The sequence below is a fragment of the Copadichromis virginalis genome, linkage group LG4 (genome assembly GCF_057382275.1).
Source record: "Copadichromis virginalis isolate Kocher_CV1m ecotype Utaka linkage group LG4, C_Virginalis_male_GT1.1, whole genome shotgun sequence".
Classification (NCBI taxonomy): Eukaryota; Metazoa; Chordata; class Actinopteri; order Cichliformes; family Cichlidae; genus Copadichromis; species Copadichromis virginalis.
Window position 1 is genome coordinate 5935144 of NC_140621.1, and position 16723 is coordinate 5951866.

A 16723-nucleotide genomic window follows, 5' to 3' on the forward strand; every position below is an offset into this window, starting at 1 on the left:
TTATGCGTTTTGTAAATTCTTATCCCAATCATCACAATAAATGAATGTCTAACTAGAATCATGCCTAAACCCACAGCTAGCTGAGGGTCTATCCCAGGGGTGGGCAATTCCAGGCCTCGAGGGCCGGTGTCCTGCAGGTTTTAGATCTCACCTTGGGTCAACACACCTGAATCACATGATCAGTTCGTTACCAGGCCTCTGGAGAACTTCAGGGCATGTTGAGGAGCTAATTTAGCCATTTAAATCAGCTGTGTTGGTTCAAGTACACATCTAAAACCTGCAGGGACACCGGCCCTCGAGGCCTGGAGTTGCCCACCCCTGGTCTATCCCAAAGTGAAGAGTAGCCAAAAAATGCCATGCCTAAAGTTTGGCTATAGCTGCCAACGCTGATTTTCTAGAAGCAGATATGAAGTTTTTAGTTCATTCCTGAGTTAATGTGGTGAGGTGTATGTCTGCTCCTGAGACATCGTTTTCACATATTTAAGATATGATATCTTTGACAAAAAACAGGTAAACAATTGTTTATCCTTTAGCCCATGTTAATGTTTGCATTTAATTTCAGTCAAAGCTAGTTATCAAACTGAATCCATAGGCTGTATGTGCATTGCATAGATGTAGCCGTCATTGATGCTACATAAAAAATGACTAGAATTAGAAAGGTAAGCTTAAGCGAGACTACTGTCAGTCAGTCAGTCAGTCAGCATAAACCAGTTACTAAACTCTAAATAGACCAAATTTTACTCTTCACACGTTTGTTGGATAGGAGCTGGATTCTACGTTGGCTCTTTTTTGCCCCCTAAGTCGGTGCTGAGGAAATTACTTATTTACCAACAGATCCATCTTTTGCAGACCTAAAACACGGAGATACTCAACCAGCACTGTGCACACATTCACACCTACAACAAATTTAGATTCAACCAATTAGTTTAACATACATGTCTTTGGACACTGGGATAAAGCTGGAGAGAGAAGCCAGGAAGACACAGAAGAGCGTGCATATTCTACATACAAAGGCCCCAGCCAACCACAGCATTTAACCCTAGGATTTTCTTGCTGTGCAATACATGTTAAAATAGTAATAACACACTCTAGGCCTTAGATATATTTTTGTGGACTTGATTTTCAATAAAGTTTGCTGAAATGTTTGATAGCCTTTCTATCCTAAGTTCCTTCAAGTGTAAGATGCCCAGGGGTTTTCTGCACATAGTTGCCTTTTTCGAAATATTTGATCATCTTTGGTAAGCTGTTTTCATCCTGTGCAAATACTGTTCCTGATGCAGATCAAAACATGCGCTTTCTTTCCGATTGTAGACATTGCACTTAGACACCAACAGATCAAAATCATCCACCCTTAAGCTGAATTTGCACATACTGTCTTTCCAGATTTAGAAACACTAGAAGTTTGGTTCCACCTGTCAAATCCTAAGAAAGTCCAGATCAGCTTAATTTGTTTTTAATTTTATGAATCTAAAGGTGTTTGTATGTCATTACTTTTTCTTTGTCAGTGAGCAGCTGTTTTGTTTAATTTATTTAAATCAGCTGCAAAGATTGAAATTTAACATTTATTTTGCTTTGAGTGAATCACTCTCACCTGTATGCATTGTTTCCAAGCAGATCAGATGCTTCCTTAACAAAACATTTTTTTAAACTGAGCAACTATTACCTTGGGATGTACTGACATTTTCACATCCCACTGCACACAAACATGTAGTGCCCTTAAAAAGTGCAGGCAGGGATAGTGAGGGGAGGTGGTTGTAGAGAACCAGCACACTCCTTTTCTAATCACCCGATCGCTTCATCTGAGTGTTCACCAAATGCAAACCAAAACTTTATTTTGAAGCCTTGGGGTTAGTGTTGTGGCCTATGTGCTGATTTTGTGGAAGAAATATTTATCATATTTGGACAAGAGAATGGCACACTACTACATCAGCTGATGTTAACAATCTTAGTTAGCAAGCTGTAGCCATAAACTATACAGTTGTATTTTCAGTTAGAGAAACATTTCATCACTCATTCAAGTGGCGTCTTCAGTTCATCAGTCTAAAGTAGCCTCTTGAGTGAAAACGCTACGTCCTTACCTTGCCTTGAGCATGCATCAAGATATACAGTGGTAGCTTCAGATCAGGAGGTAGAGCAGAGAAGGTTGATGCATTGAATTTGTGTAAATGTTAGATCGAAAGAACTTACGTGCTTGAATGGGTGTACATGGGTGAATAAAGCACTTTGAGTGCTCGAGTAGCAAAATGTTACATAAGAACCAGTCCATTTACAAATTAACACATATGTGTTATTTCGTTCTAAATAATGGAAAAATGAAATGTTGGAATTTGACTGACACACAAATGTCCTGGACATGTTATGTGTGAGTTCATTAAAATGCTTGTAAAAATTAAAAATGTTCCAAATATCAACAGCATGGAGGAGAGAGCAAGTTTCGTTTGAAGGTAAGGCTTAGCAGACAGCGACTCTCTATGGCTCTCTGTAAAACAAACTGTTTTTTAACCACACTGTTAAACCTTTCAGAAAAAGTGAGGAGTGAAATCCATTAGACTCACATTTTACCCTGGGAGTCTAATGGGTGTGAAGCACTTTTGGAAACACTCCTCAAATGGCTATTAGAGGAAGTATTAGGAAATTAATTTTCCATTCCTAGTGGTTGCTGATTGGTCAGTATTGAATAAAGGAGTCAAAGCACTTCTCTTTAAGCACATTTAAACCACATAGCCAAGAGCTACTGGACAGACTGCCCGATATGTTGTTGTTTAACATCTACAGTAACAAATCTTGAGTACCTGTCAAATAAAACATGTCTCTCTCTCTCTCTCTCTCTCTCTCTCTCACACACACACACACACACACACACACACACACACACACACACACACAGTAAAACACTTCAAGATGTGGTCGTAGTCCTTTTATAAACAAAATAAACAACAACAAAAAACCAGTTTGTGAAGGCATGTCCTCAATAAGATAGCTGCAGACTCAAAGATATATAGGCTACACGCCTACACACATGCTCCACACGCATCTCTGTGTCATATGTTCTCGGTGCTGAGCAAGATATGTGTTCAATACATGTGCCACTTCCTACTGCACTCCCATCCTTACGTCTCAAATCTCATATTCCTTCCTGTTTTTCACTTCTGCTGCTTACACATGAACCCTGGTAACCTTCACAGAATGAGCAAACTGAAAATCAGCTCATCTGTTTTTTCTTGAACGACGTCTTGGAGATTACTCTGTTGGTAAATTGGTACCTGTAGGAACAAAAATGAAAGTCTGTGAGGAGAAACTAAAAGTCATTTAATATAGACTGCAATTATTCTAACCACGGTTAGAGTATGAGCTTAAATACTGAAATGTATATTTGGTGCAGAAACTAACAAATGATGAGACAGGAAACTCTCTGATGATTCTAAAAACAAGAACCAGGGTAAATAAAAGATACTTCTATGAAATGTACATATATTTGCGTCACTTCTATGGAATTAGAGAAGTTAAAAGCTGAACACGTGCAATAGCACATGTGGCACTGTGCGCAGTGGAAGTTGAAAGCAGGTTGAAGCGGGGTTCAGAGGACGTTAGGTCGAGCTGAGACTACCACAGTGCAAGCTGCCACAGGGCTGCGGTGGCAGCATTCTCACACCAGCCACTTCCTCAACCTTCTCACGCTATGAGGCTCGCTGAGCTGTCAGCATGGCTATATGTGCATATGTCTGTGTCTTCACGAAAGCTTTAACTCAACAGCGTTGTGTAACTGTGGTTTCACAGCAGACTGATCAGTGAGCCTAATTTTCTGTTTTAGGAAGGCATTTGCATTTTCTTTCTTATACTGTTGGTTTTCTTCTCCTCTGGGTCTATTCATAGCTTAGTGCAAAGAAGAAATTAATTTTACTCGTCCTCAAAAAAAAAACCTAAAACAAGATACCTGTACAAAAAATAGAAAACATACTGTATAACATCCAAACTGCATAAAGTATACAAAAAATGTTATGAAACACCTGAATTGTGATCACCCCCTTGTGGTGGCTAGTGGGTAATACACACTGTATGTATTAACAACTAACAAAGCCTTTCATGCGCATTTTTCTTTTTTAATTGTAATATGGAGGTAAAAAGGTTTTAGCATACAAACATAGCATATTCTCAAAACAGGTGATTAATGGTCACGTTCACATTTTGACCTCAATCCTATATTAATTTGCTATTAGCTTTTAATATAATACTGGTTCTTATGATGTGGGATAGAATCAACAAGTGGTGAGCTTTATTAGCTGACATAAATCCAAAAACAAATTCCAAAAGGTAACAAACAAACAAGAAACACAGTAGATGGCAAAAACTGGAGAGTATGGAGAATAACTCAGGAATCTGTTGATGTGCATTAGACAGCAGGAGACAAGTGAGGAATAAGGCACAGCTAAAAGAACCTAACACAGGTGAACACGATCAGAAAACCAGGATGTAAACCTAAAAACACAAGCAAACACAAACTATCAAAGTAAAACAGGAAATGGCCAAAAAAACAATTCAACAGGAAAGAAAAAAATGACTGAAGATGATAAGAGAACAATTTAGGACAAGCCTGATTTTATTTACATTTTTGGCAAAGATAGTTTTAGAGGCCTGAGGTAAATGTCGTGAGATAAATGTAAGTCTTGATAGTGATTTTGTTCCTGCCTTGGTTATAGTGTTTGAGAAACAATGCTTTTATTTTGTGATGTAATTTAAAAACAAAAAATATATAGTACATATCTTAATAGTCAGAAAAATATTATTAATTTTAAATATAGGTCAAAATGTTTTACATGTACAATAGTTGTGTAAATCACTCAAAATCTAACAGGCTTGTTTGTTTGGATGTGGAGGTAATTATTTTATTTAAGTGTACATGACACATCATTCAAGGTTGCTGCTTATTCCATAAATAACTACATAAGTACTTCTTTTTTGTCCACTGCAAAAAAGAAGGAAGTATGTAGCATTTCTGCACAGAACAGTTTCACTTTGTTTTTCTCTCGCTCTTGACTCCTCTTGTATCTTGTGTGTCTCAGACATCTTCTTTCTTGTGTTATACTGTGAGATCAGATTAGAGGTCACAAGTCATCTCAGTGTTCAGAAAGACTTAAAAAAACTTCTGGGGAACAAGTCTTTAAAGACTATTTTTGAACAGATTTATCCTTCCTTGGCTGTAGTCTTGTGTGAATTAGCATAAACTGACAAAATGACCGAGTGAGCTTGAACTACTGTCAGATATGAAAGTTGCTTCAACAGAAAATGCACCTGTAATCTACTTAGACATATGTCTGTCATTCATCATACTGTAAAACTGCCAATATCTTTGTCAGAAAGCTACATGCACACTTGTAGTCAGAGGTTTAGATACACCTATGATGGACACAAGTTACTGTGAGTAATGATGGGCTCATTATATCTGTACTGCTCACTATTATTTCTATTGTGATGTAAGCCCTTGGATCGCCACCTTCCTTCTCTTCTACTTCCTAAGTAGCTTCCTTCTAATGATATTATATCACTAAGCTCTCAGGTACTTTCCGACCAGTGTGGAAGTTTGCTCTGCGTATCTATAATTCCCACACGTGTTGCATGGTTGGTGTATTTTATAAGATAACATTCTGGGTATTTTTCTCTACTATCAAAGTAAAGCCAAGCAGAGATGTGATATTCTGGTGAGGGCACTGACCTTTATGTATTCTGCAAAGTACTGTGCTCATATGTTTCCCGGAGGTTTGGCTCTTACGCCAAGTTTAAAGTGCATGTTTTTGTGCATTAATGTCTCTTCAAACCACCAGATGGCAGAAGTGAGCAAACATGAACAGACGGACATGGATTACTGCTGTTCAAGCTGCTCGCCACTAAGCAGGCCAGAAACAAAACCTCCATTTTTATTTTTAACATGTACCATGATCTTATTTGGAGAACGCTGAGAACACTGTGTGACACCGTCATGCACAATGAAACAAATAATGAACAAGAGAACTGAAACTCAAACGCTGTGAAGAACAACAAAATTCTTCTAAAACAATGAGAGAGACTGATAAAGTCATACAGAAATGATCAGTTCAACTTATTTTTGGTAAATGTGGTTTTACAAGTTACTGAGTCATGGGTTATACTCAGTTTTTTAACAGATGGCTTCTACATTTTGCCTTAGTTTTTGATAAATAAATAATGATACCATGTGAAATGCTATGTTGTTGCTCAACTGAGGTTGTATTTAAATATTTTAAAGCCAGATGGTTTTCTTATTATGTATTTATACATAAGACCTTAGAATTGACAGAAGTTGTTTTTTCTTCTCACCACGGCCTACAGCCTTTCTGTGATGCATGGATATTAAGAAATGAAGTTCAAATAATAATAACTTCAAAAAAAATGTTACACTAAGTTAGGCTTTATGTAATTTCAGTTCATGGTCAAGGCAACTGCCGGAGTTGAAACCGAGCACCAGAACGGGGCTGAATTTTGTATTTTAAAGATTATCGTGCATTTTATTTAATATTTGGAATCATATATGCATACATTTACTTTTAACCAAAATTGTTTAAGGAAAATAATAAAATAATGTATGCTGCCTTTACATTTAAGGGCAGCATTTACAGTTTTGTAGAGACAGGCTGCAGCTTTTCATGGTTTTCCCCCTGTAGTATATATCTCTTAAAGAAATATAAATGTGCATAAAATGTAAATTTTAAATAAAAGTCACTTTCAGTAACAAGTCATCAGCTTTCAGCTAAAAGAAATGGGGCATGTATAAAAGATCATGCGAGGGTGAGTTCCTCTTTGTTTTTTGCCTCATTTGTGTTATCGAAACGTCACAGGTCTGTGACATAATGTAGATTACAAAGGTACAAAGGCATGCTGACCACTGCATCCAGTGCACAGACTGTGTGAAATCAGTGTCCTACCTTCCTGCTCCTCTCCACATTTTATTTTATTGCCAACACTACAAATCTGTTTTATTTTTGTTATATCAGCTCTACATTTTTAAATACAAACGCCTGCATTTTATGTCCAACAGATGTTATCAGTGATTTTATTTTTTCATGAAAAATCCCAAAACAAAACAAAGATTTTAGAGATGTTAGAATGCATTTCTTCATTTCATATATAGGATTCTTGAAGTGAACACAACTTTAAAAACTCCTCTCTCTGTACATTCTGTGCAAGAAAAAGGTAAATGAATATAACTGTCAGCTGCTGCAGCCTTTGTCTGTTGCACTCTGTAGACTGCGTTCATTAAAAAGTACAAGGAACAAGGAAGTGTGTGGAGGAACACATTTCGCAAGTGTTAAGCATTTCTTCATCAACTTGGGTTTGGTGTTGCTGATGACTCATTTTGCTCTCAGTATGTTTTCTGTCTCAATCATGTGGACACAGCAGAGAAACCTTTATCTGGCAATAGGTGAGCTGCATTTGACATTTTTAGGTTGATCTGTCTTATTTTTCTATACTTACACAAAGGGTCAGCGTGACAAGCACTGTTACATTCAAAATGCCTTAAATTTAGAGTTAAATTTCCTTACACCTGATCTTTTCTTTAGTGTGTCTATATCAGAAACAAAACATGTTCATGTCTTGTTTCAGGTGTTTAATGAACCTTTGTTTTTTCTGCAGTCTCTTATCTCTTCATCTCATCTTCAGCTTCTGCAGGTCAGTCTTCTTTTGCGAAATTTGTTTCAGATTATAAGGTTTTGCATAAATATCACCACATGCAGAAAATGCTGAGCACTCTGTTGTCTTGTCTCTTTCTTTTGCTAGATTTTAACATCAGTTTAGTTGGGCCAGCTCGGTGCTATGGAAGAGTAGAAGTCTATAACAGCACCAGCAGGGGAAAACTCTGTGATGATTCCTGGGTCTTAAATGATGCTATAGTGGTCTGCAGAGAGTTGAAGTGTGGGAAGGCACTGGCAATCTCTCAGTTGGTCAGCTTTAATTCATCAAAAGAAGAAATGTGGCTTGCTGATGTAAACTGTTCGGGGCGAGAAACGTCTCTAATGCAGTGTCCTCATGGAAGATTTGGAGAAAATGGCTGTGAACGCAATAAGGGTGTGGTTGTTGTCTGTTCAGGTGATTTACATCTACATTTTAGAGCTAGGCCCATAGAGCTTTATAAGTCAATACACTTTGATGCAGGCATGCCACTTTGAGGTTAATAGGTGCAGCACAGGGGTGTAACACTTCCTACCTCAGAGCAGTTCCAAGATAAATTAGATTAATGATAAATGGTATTCATATAATTCCTGCAGTACAGTTGGCATTATAATAAGTAGACAAAGGAATGTGAGAATGCAAAATGATAATATGAGGTTAAGCATATTGCCTGTTTTGATCGTCACTGTAAACAAACACAAGAAGAAAAGTAAGAACAGTAAAGCTTCTGAACAGGAATATGAACCATCAACAAGTGACATGATGTGGCTGCAAAAATATCACTTTTGCATTAATGCCTGTGAACCTTGTATATAAATATCTATTGTATATATCTGTATTTCTTGACATGCAAAGAGCATCTTATAGAGGAAGTCTTCATGACAGTTAGGATCAGCAGTTGAGTTGCTAAATTTAAAGTAACAAGTTGTGATTATGAATGACACTTCACAGTTGCCAACAGGTCTATTTTGATGATATTTAGTACAGTGTACAGTAATAGATTCCTAGACGACTGAAGTGAATGAATGCAAAATGTCTTACTTTAACACTGTAAAAGTGGTATGGACTGAATGCTACTTTGTTTTCCTATTTTTAATGTAGAGACCCTGCAGCAGCCCAACATCTCCCTGGCATCTCTTGATGAAGTACAGGTCTGGGGTCCTAATGCAGATGCAGAGATCACCAAGGGCCATAGCTTTGTCTTAACCTGCTTCATTAACTCAAGCATCAATCCAAGCCATTTCAGTCTGATCTTCTCCAACATCCCAAACATCAAGCCATCTGTCAACAACTCAGCTTCCTTTAGTTTCCCTGTAGCTGAGTATAAACACCAGGGCAACTATAGCTGTGTGTATTACATAACTCTGGAATCAGAGAACTTAACTTCTACCGAGTCAGCACCGATTCATGTCGTCATCAAATGTAAGTACTGGACATAAATATCACCATTACTGTATGTCATCTTCAGTAATTTACAGGGTCACTTGATCCAGTGCAACAAGTTCAAATGTGTAATGGAAAATGATAACACAACCAGCAATTCAAAGTAATACTTCCAAAAGTCGTCATTCCTGTATTATGTAAACATTAAGCAAACACTTTTTAAGATGGATCAGCTTTTACATCAACACTGTACTCACCAGCCACTTCATTAGGTGTACTCGTTCAACTTCATGTGGCAGCAACTCGATGCAGAAGAATTTTATTTAACCCTTTAAATAAAGGGGCGATCGTGGCTCAAGAGTTGGCAGTTTGTCTTGTAATCAGAAGGTTGCCGGTTCGAACCCCGGCTCCAACAGTGTCGGTCGTTGTGTCCTTGGGCAAGACATTTCACCCGTTGCCTACTGGTGGTGGTCAGAGTGCCTGGTGGTGCCAGTGTCCGGCAGCTTCGCCTCTGTCAGTGCGCCCCAGGGTGGCTGTGGCTACAATGTAGCTTGCCATCACCTGTGTGTGAATGGGTGGATGACTGAACGTGTAAAGCGCTTTGTAGTCCTTAGGGACCAAGTAAAGCACTATACAAATACAGGCCATTTACCATTTAAGACCTACCATAGAACCAAGTCCGCCAGAGCTTATCTTTATATTTTTACATGCCGTAGTGCCATTTTTGGGAGCATTTCAAGTTGCTATACATCAATACAACCATTATAGCCCAAACTTTAATAATATGTATGCATTAAGTGCAAAATAACTACACAAATGGCAAAAAAGTGCCGTAAACTACAAAAAAAATAGAAAATCGTTTTTGGTTTTTTTACATCTAGTTAGAGAAATTTAAGAGGTTTATCCCTCAAAACTGTATATACAAAAACATTGCACAAAATAGTTTCCAACAACAGGAAATTTATTTTGAGTGTCTTCATGTTTTTGTTTTTGAGATACACCAATTTTTATATACTGCAGGAAAAAATGAAAATAAATATTATAATGCAAATTTGCAAAAAAAAAAAAAAAAACAGCATGTGCATCAAAATAAACTATTTCCAGCAGTGCAATTTGAGTTCTAAGCATCCCAGAAACTATACAGAAAAGCATAGAGCCAAACATGACTTTTAAAAAAACCCCACCAGTGTAGGCTTATAAGGCCCCGAAGGTAAAAAAAAAAAACCCAAACAAACTACATTTTCTTGTTGCTGCAAGTGCTTTTTATGCAATTTTTGCAAAGCTTTATGTGGAAGGAAACTGTGACCTAGGACAAGCTGATGGCATAAGATGTAAGTACAACTCATCCGGTTTCATATGCAAAATTTTTTATTGCGCTAGCTTACGTGGTTGCAGTTCTACAGTGATTTAAAAAAAGTTACGCAAAACGGAGCGTTCCCGCTCCGACCGGTTATAAAGGGTTAAGGGATTTTAAATGCTGGTGGTCCGAGTATTTCTGAATCTGTGGATGTACTGGGATTTTCCCTCACAACCATCTTTAGGGTTTACAGGGGATGATCAGAACATTTTTTCTGCTCTTGCTCTTGACGAAGGCGGTCGCACTTTTCTCCTCTCCTCCTCCTCCTCTCCCTTAGCTTCCCTGCTTAGCCTCTTATGTCCTTGTCTAGTCTCGTGTTTTTTGTATTACTTTTCCCTGGAACACTCTCTCACAGTCTTTTCTCTAAAACCTAAAAGAGGAATTATGGATTGGATCAACTGGTCCCTGAATGCAATTGACACCCCATTCTCAACGAGAAGTTTGGGCTTGGGTGAGCCTGAGTGCTGAGGATATCTACCTATTCGGAACCATGGTAACAGGGTTCTGGCGGATCGGAGCTGGCTTGGCCCTGACTTATCGAAGAATTAAGAAAGCGGAACCGGCTGTTCAAACTCCCACAAGGCTGCCCGCTGGGATTGAAATGATGGGAGAGGAGTGAGTTTCTCAAAATGGGCTCATTGAGTGCAGCACGGATAAGATCTTGGAGAGGCTACGGCTGCTGTGACTGCAGACTGGATACATCTCGGAAGGGCTAGCTTGGAATAACATCTCTGGGCGCAAATTGGATGACATCTCGGGGAGGCACACTGCCGTGAGTTCTCAGAAATCGGCTCCTTGAGCACAAGAAATGACAACATCACAGAACGCAAGTATGGTGAAGCTCGCGGCTCTCCAACGTGAGATTGAGAGACCAGTGTTGGACTGTAGAACTGCTTTGAAATTCTCATGAGCCGTTTGCACTAAAGTAAAAACCACCATCACTTATGCGGATACCCCTTTGGCGCCAGTTGCGGTCTCAAGGCTGGAGCTGAACAACAACACCCTGATAACGACTGTGTTTAGTCTGTTCCTTCCCATTCCATGCAAGGCCACCTGGGTTGGCTGGAAGACTGTTTACTTAGCCTGGCAGGGCGAAGGACGCTGTCTCAGCTGAACTCTGGACACGCACACACATACATATACACTGATATGCACACACTCATCCCCCCTCCCTTTCCAAATGCCTTCGACGCTTGTTCCCTTCCGATGCTGACGGGGATCAAGGAGACCAGCGCACGCAGGCCCGGATGTACTGTCTAATTCGGCTGTCTCTCACGCTTTACCCACCCCTGTTTCTTGTCATGTGTTTCTTTGGTGTATTAAGAGTTTTTTCATGTGCTATGTGCAGAGGTGTTTTTTTTCTGTTCTCAAACTGATCTCCCTGTTGGAGCTCAGTCTGGGGGGAGTTATTTTTTTCTCCTTATCTTTCCTCATGTGGTGCATTTTCCATTGTTATACCTCTCTGACCTGTCTTCCCCATGTGATGGTTTGTGTAATGTATGTATGGTCAGAGGGTAAGATGGCGCCGCCATTGCGAGCAATAGGTCGACAGCCTTATGAAATTTCCCCTTGTGGGACTAATAAAGGTATATCAATATCAATATCAATATCCAAAAAGGAGAAAATATCTACAAGCTGATTGGAAGGCAACACTAACTCAAATAAATTGTTCAGCCAAAGTCTGAAGATCAGCTCTGAAAGCACAAAACATCAGACCTTCCAGTAGATGAGCTACACCAGGTAAAGACTACACTAAGTTCCTCTACTGTCAGTTAAGAACAGAAAACTGAGGCTACATTTCACACAGGCTCACCAATATTAGACTACAGAAGACTGGTTGTTGTTCCCTGTTCTAATGAGTACTGATTTGTGCAACATTCAGATAGTAGTATCAGAAATTGGTGTAAACAGCACTCCACATCTAAACTCAGCAACTCAGTGTTACCTTGGGTCCCAGTGTTCCAACATCTAGAAGAACTGGAGATTGACGATGTACAACACAAACTCTACGGCAAGAGGGCGAGAAGTAATAATCATCAGTAATGTCAGGTAAAGGGGGAGATATCATCCTTTTCAGTCTCCTAGATTGGGTATTAAGCTCTAGGATCAACTGGTGCGATGAAGGCGTTGAATGCGAGAACAGCTGACCTGAAAGAGAAGATCGTGGTTGTACTGGGAACCTGGTCCATCTGTGCCCGACTACCAAAACTACAGAAAGTTTACTAGAAGATGTGAATGCAGCATTACAGACAATCCCTGCTGAGACCGTAACTGAAACCAACCAGGTGATCTACACCATGGCAACAGTAATCCTTTAGATGCTTGGCTACAAGATAAACAAACACAAGGAGCAGTACCCCTTCCTGCAGTTTCTTACATCACTCATGTTGCAAGAGAAAAGTCATCTGTTATGATGTTAGAGCGCTTCAACAGACAGCATGCTAATGCCGCTCTGTTTCCACACTAAGTGCTGCTCGCAACTGATCTTGAAACGGTGAAAGCAGAGCTAGTGGCAACTTGTCTGGTATGCTAATCTTCCATCAGTCTCCCATCAAGAGAAAAAAATGCAAGTTGCTGGCCTCTTAGCTTGACAACCTCCAGCCATTTTTAACAGGACATGGAGATGCCCATGAGAATATCTACCCCATACATACTGTCACAGACAACAGATAACTCCATATACAAGATAACAGTAAAGTAAGGGATGGATAGATCAAGCCAAATTAAAAAAGAAAAAGAAAGAAAACCTGACCACAGCCTTACTGCTTCCATAAGAATTATGAAGATAAGTTACAAGATAAGCTGTTCATCAAATGCACTTTATTAACTGATCATCAGCTAGTCAGGTCTGTTTTAATACAATTCCACAATGTGTCTGGGAGTGTGGACTTTCCATCAACTGCCTCAACTGCAAAGAAACCCAAGTGTGAAATCAGGACCCACACACCATTTGATTGTCAGTCGTAGCACTTTTATTCGGATCCACAATGTTTTCCACTGCTACAGCACCTTGTGTTCAACTGGGAAGCCAGCTTTCCAGCTCCCTCCCACACCACACACACCTCTCCTTCCCAACTCCAGACACTAAAAGGGGGGAGAGCTTATCAGTTAAAATCCCTCACACCTGTACTCTTCGACCTCCCGATACTGCCCCTCCACTGCAGCAGAGTCAGAGACCGAACCTCTGCCACACCAAGAGCAACATCTCAGACTCTTCAGCTATATTGAACAGTATCATGTATGGCAAAAACTAAACACACCATATCAGCACAAACACTTTGCACTAACTTTTAAGCACAGATGTAAATGAGTTTGGTTTTGTTGTACTGTACCTGGGCACTCAGCAGTCATTGAGGCCACCATGAACTAATTGCTTCCATATTGTAATCCTTTATTTCTTAGTTCCTTGGCTGCTGCTGGTCTATTTAGTAGTTCCTGCTGCGATCCTGCTGCTACTGCTGGTCTTGATGGTGGTGTGTCTGGTAATCAGGAGACGACGAGCAAAACAACGTGAAGGCCATGTCCAGATGCAAAGTCTGTCCTTACCTGTGCAATGTATCAAATGAACAAATATGTCGGTGATATAGATGTGCATCAGTCAGTCAATCTTTTCTACTACTTATGTTTCAGTTACTGCCACAAATCGTTATGAAGATGAGGAGGAGGAGGAGGAGGAGGAGGAAGAGGAGAGGGACTATGTGAATGTTCAACCAGTGGACAGAAACGACACACAAGAAGTGGATGAAAACAAAACTGATGATCATGATTATGAGAACATGGAGAATGAAGATAATTACATAGGATGCACACTGCTGTCTGTGAGTATAGAGGACAGAGCAGAGGAAGATACAGATGAAACCAGTGATGATGATAATTATGAGAACATGAAGGATGAAGATAATTACAAAGGATGCACACCACTGTCTGTGAGTATAGAGGAGAGAGCAGAGGAAGATACAGATGAAACCAGTGATGATGATAATTATGAGAACATGAAGGATGAAGATAATTACAAAAGAAGCACACCTCTGTCTGTGAGTATAGAGGACAGAGCAGAGGAAGATACAGATGAAACCAGTGATGATGATGATAATTATGAGAACATGAAGGATGAAGATAATTACAAAGGATGCACACCACTGTCTGTGAGTATAGAGGACAGAGCAGAGGAAGACACAGACAAACCCAGTGATGATGATGATGATGATAATGAAAACGACTATGAAAATGTAACGGAGGAATATGCTGAACAAACTGTAGACATTTATGGAGAGGAGCAGAAATTTTATCAAATCTTTTAGGTTTCCAATGATTAGTATCAACCTGGGGAGCCAACATATGAGAACTACACAAGAAGAATACACACATCAACACTTTGAAGTCCTTTGATCTTCTCGGTGTGAACTTCTATTTCATAGTGTGACATGAATCTAATATCTAATAAAATCTAATGCAGTGTTTGTTAACTCAGCCAAGGCAGTTATGTTTATGTACGTGAGTCATTCTGTCTATATGTACAAAAAACTGTACAATAGCTTGAAAGGTTTTTAACAATTTTTGATTAAACCTTGTAGGGGTGTAGGACAGGGTCATGTTAACAATCCGTTAACATGACCCTTACATCCACCAAAGTCACCAAAGTCAACTCAGTTAGTTAAAACTGATATAAACCCATATACTACAACAAAGAAACTAGGATTTTTACACATGCGGTGTGAGCTGTCAACATATAGAAAATACCTAAAGTCCTACTTTAACTGCAACCACTCCTTCAAGGTCAATAGATTGAGCTGAAGGTACCACATATGATATATATGGATATATAAGTTCAGGATCTGTGCTAACAAAACCACGAAGGCAAGGCACCGAGGAGGTATCCTGATTAGATTACTCAGCCTCTTCACTTGGCTCCTTTCAATGTGAATGAGCAGAAGCTCTACTTTGAGCTTCCTCTGGATGTCTACTGTATTTACACTACCTGCAACACTGAACCAAACCACTACCCAGAGGAAACTCATTTCAACAGCTTACATCAGGGGTGCCCAATCCCGGTCCTCGAGAGCTACCGTCCTGCAGCTTTTAGATGCATCCTTGTTCCCACACACCTGAATCAAATGAATGGCTTGTTATCAGGCCTTTGCCAAACATGATGGCATGCTGAAGAGGTAATCAAACCATTTGATTCAGCTGTGTTGGAGTAGGGATGCATCTAAAAGCTGCAGGATAGTAGCTCTCGAGGACTGGGATTGGGCAGCCCTGGCTTACATCCACAACCTCATTTATTTGGACACTATGCTGAGCTTAGTCCTGCTGACATCCCACAAGTCTACCAGGACAGCTCATGCTTCACTTTCCCACCACTGTGAACCGGATCCCACCAGGCATTCTGTTTCTAGCACAGAATCAAGGCCTTGGATTTGGACCTGATGACTCATCTTCACTGCCGGCCAAAAAATCAAATGTAGGTTGAATGTTGTCATTTTTATCGATGCCTACACAACATGCCATTTGCAAAAAGAAGTTGCCAGGATTGCCCCATGTCTCTGACACTATTTGTTATATTCAGTGTTGGGAAGGTTATTTTAAAATGTATTCCACTACAGATTACAGAATACATGCCCCAAAATGTATTTTGTAACATATTCTGTTACGTTACTCAATGAGAGTAATGTATTCTGAATACTTTGGAATACTTAATATATTATCATGCTTTTTACAACTACATGGATGCACTATTGCCATGTGATTTATTACTATTACTGAAGGTTACTCGCCATACCAATACCTTATTATACAATGACTAACGTAGGGTGGACATTAGGTAAGATTGCACTTTTTGCAGCCATCTCGTATAGAAAACTATTCCGCGTGTATATAAAACAGGTCCGCGGCTCCGAATGGTAGTAAAGGGACCTCTGGCTAATACGTCGGGTTCCGTGTCGGGCCCGTAACTAGTTTTACTGTCTCTCGCTAGCAAAGAGAGGCGTTGAAAGGCTGCTTCAACTGAACTTATTGTTTCAGAGGAAAACATGAACACTGTGTACAGTCGAGTCTTAATAGCTTACTTACAACTGGGCTCGTCAGGCACTGTTTTTGGCTGCAGTGGTTATTATTATATTTACTTGCTTCATACATGCTATGCATGTAACACACTGCCTATTGCCTTCATATTAAATAATTTTTTGAATAATACTTTTTAAATATATTTCTTCACATAATTATGCAAGTAGGGTTGGACATGGGCCGCGAGATTGAGACACAGGCATTAGAGCCTCTTAATGTGTGTTTTGTTTGAGTTTCCAC

The 16723-nt window shown here is 39.6% G+C and overlaps 1 protein-coding gene and 1 long non-coding RNA gene across 3 annotated transcripts in view; one reads left to right on the forward strand and one right to left on the reverse strand.

The window, feature by feature from the left end:
* Positions 1-16723, reverse strand: part of LOC146710663 (uncharacterized) — a 312796-nt gene that overhangs the window by 143197 nt on the left and 152876 nt on the right. The window lies entirely within an intron of this gene.
* On the forward strand, positions 7378-14890 carry LOC146710667 (uncharacterized). Of its 2 annotated transcripts, none has more exons than XM_085453291.1 (6): positions 7378-7432; positions 7645-7680; positions 7789-8097; positions 8782-9102; positions 13823-13954; positions 14051-14890. In XM_085453291.1, exons 1-6 carry the CDS (start codon positions 7378-7380, stop codon positions 14719-14721), a joined length of 1524 nt encoding a protein of 507 aa, XP_085309417.1. In that variant the 3' UTR covers positions 14722-14890. The 2 variants fall into 2 exon arrangements, with proteins under 2 accessions (XP_085309417.1, XP_085309418.1); XM_085453292.1 differs by having other exon boundaries at positions 7386-7432; positions 7789-8076.

What these genes read in the sequence shown, in the direction of transcription:
- LOC146710667 (XM_085453291.1), top strand. Translation starts at nt 7,378, where the DNA reads ATGTTTTCTGTCTCAATCATGTGGACACAGCAGAGAAACCTTTATCTG. An exon ending in AAACCTTTATCTGGCAATAG is followed by an intron (nt 7,433 to 7,644) that starts GTGAGCTGCATT and finishes TTTTTTCTGCAG; the next exon opens with TCTCTTATCTCTTCATCTCA. An exon ending in AGGCCATGTCCAGATGCAAA is followed by an intron (nt 13,955 to 14,050) that starts GTCTGTCCTTAC and finishes CTTATGTTTCAG; the next exon opens with TTACTGCCACAAATCGTTAT.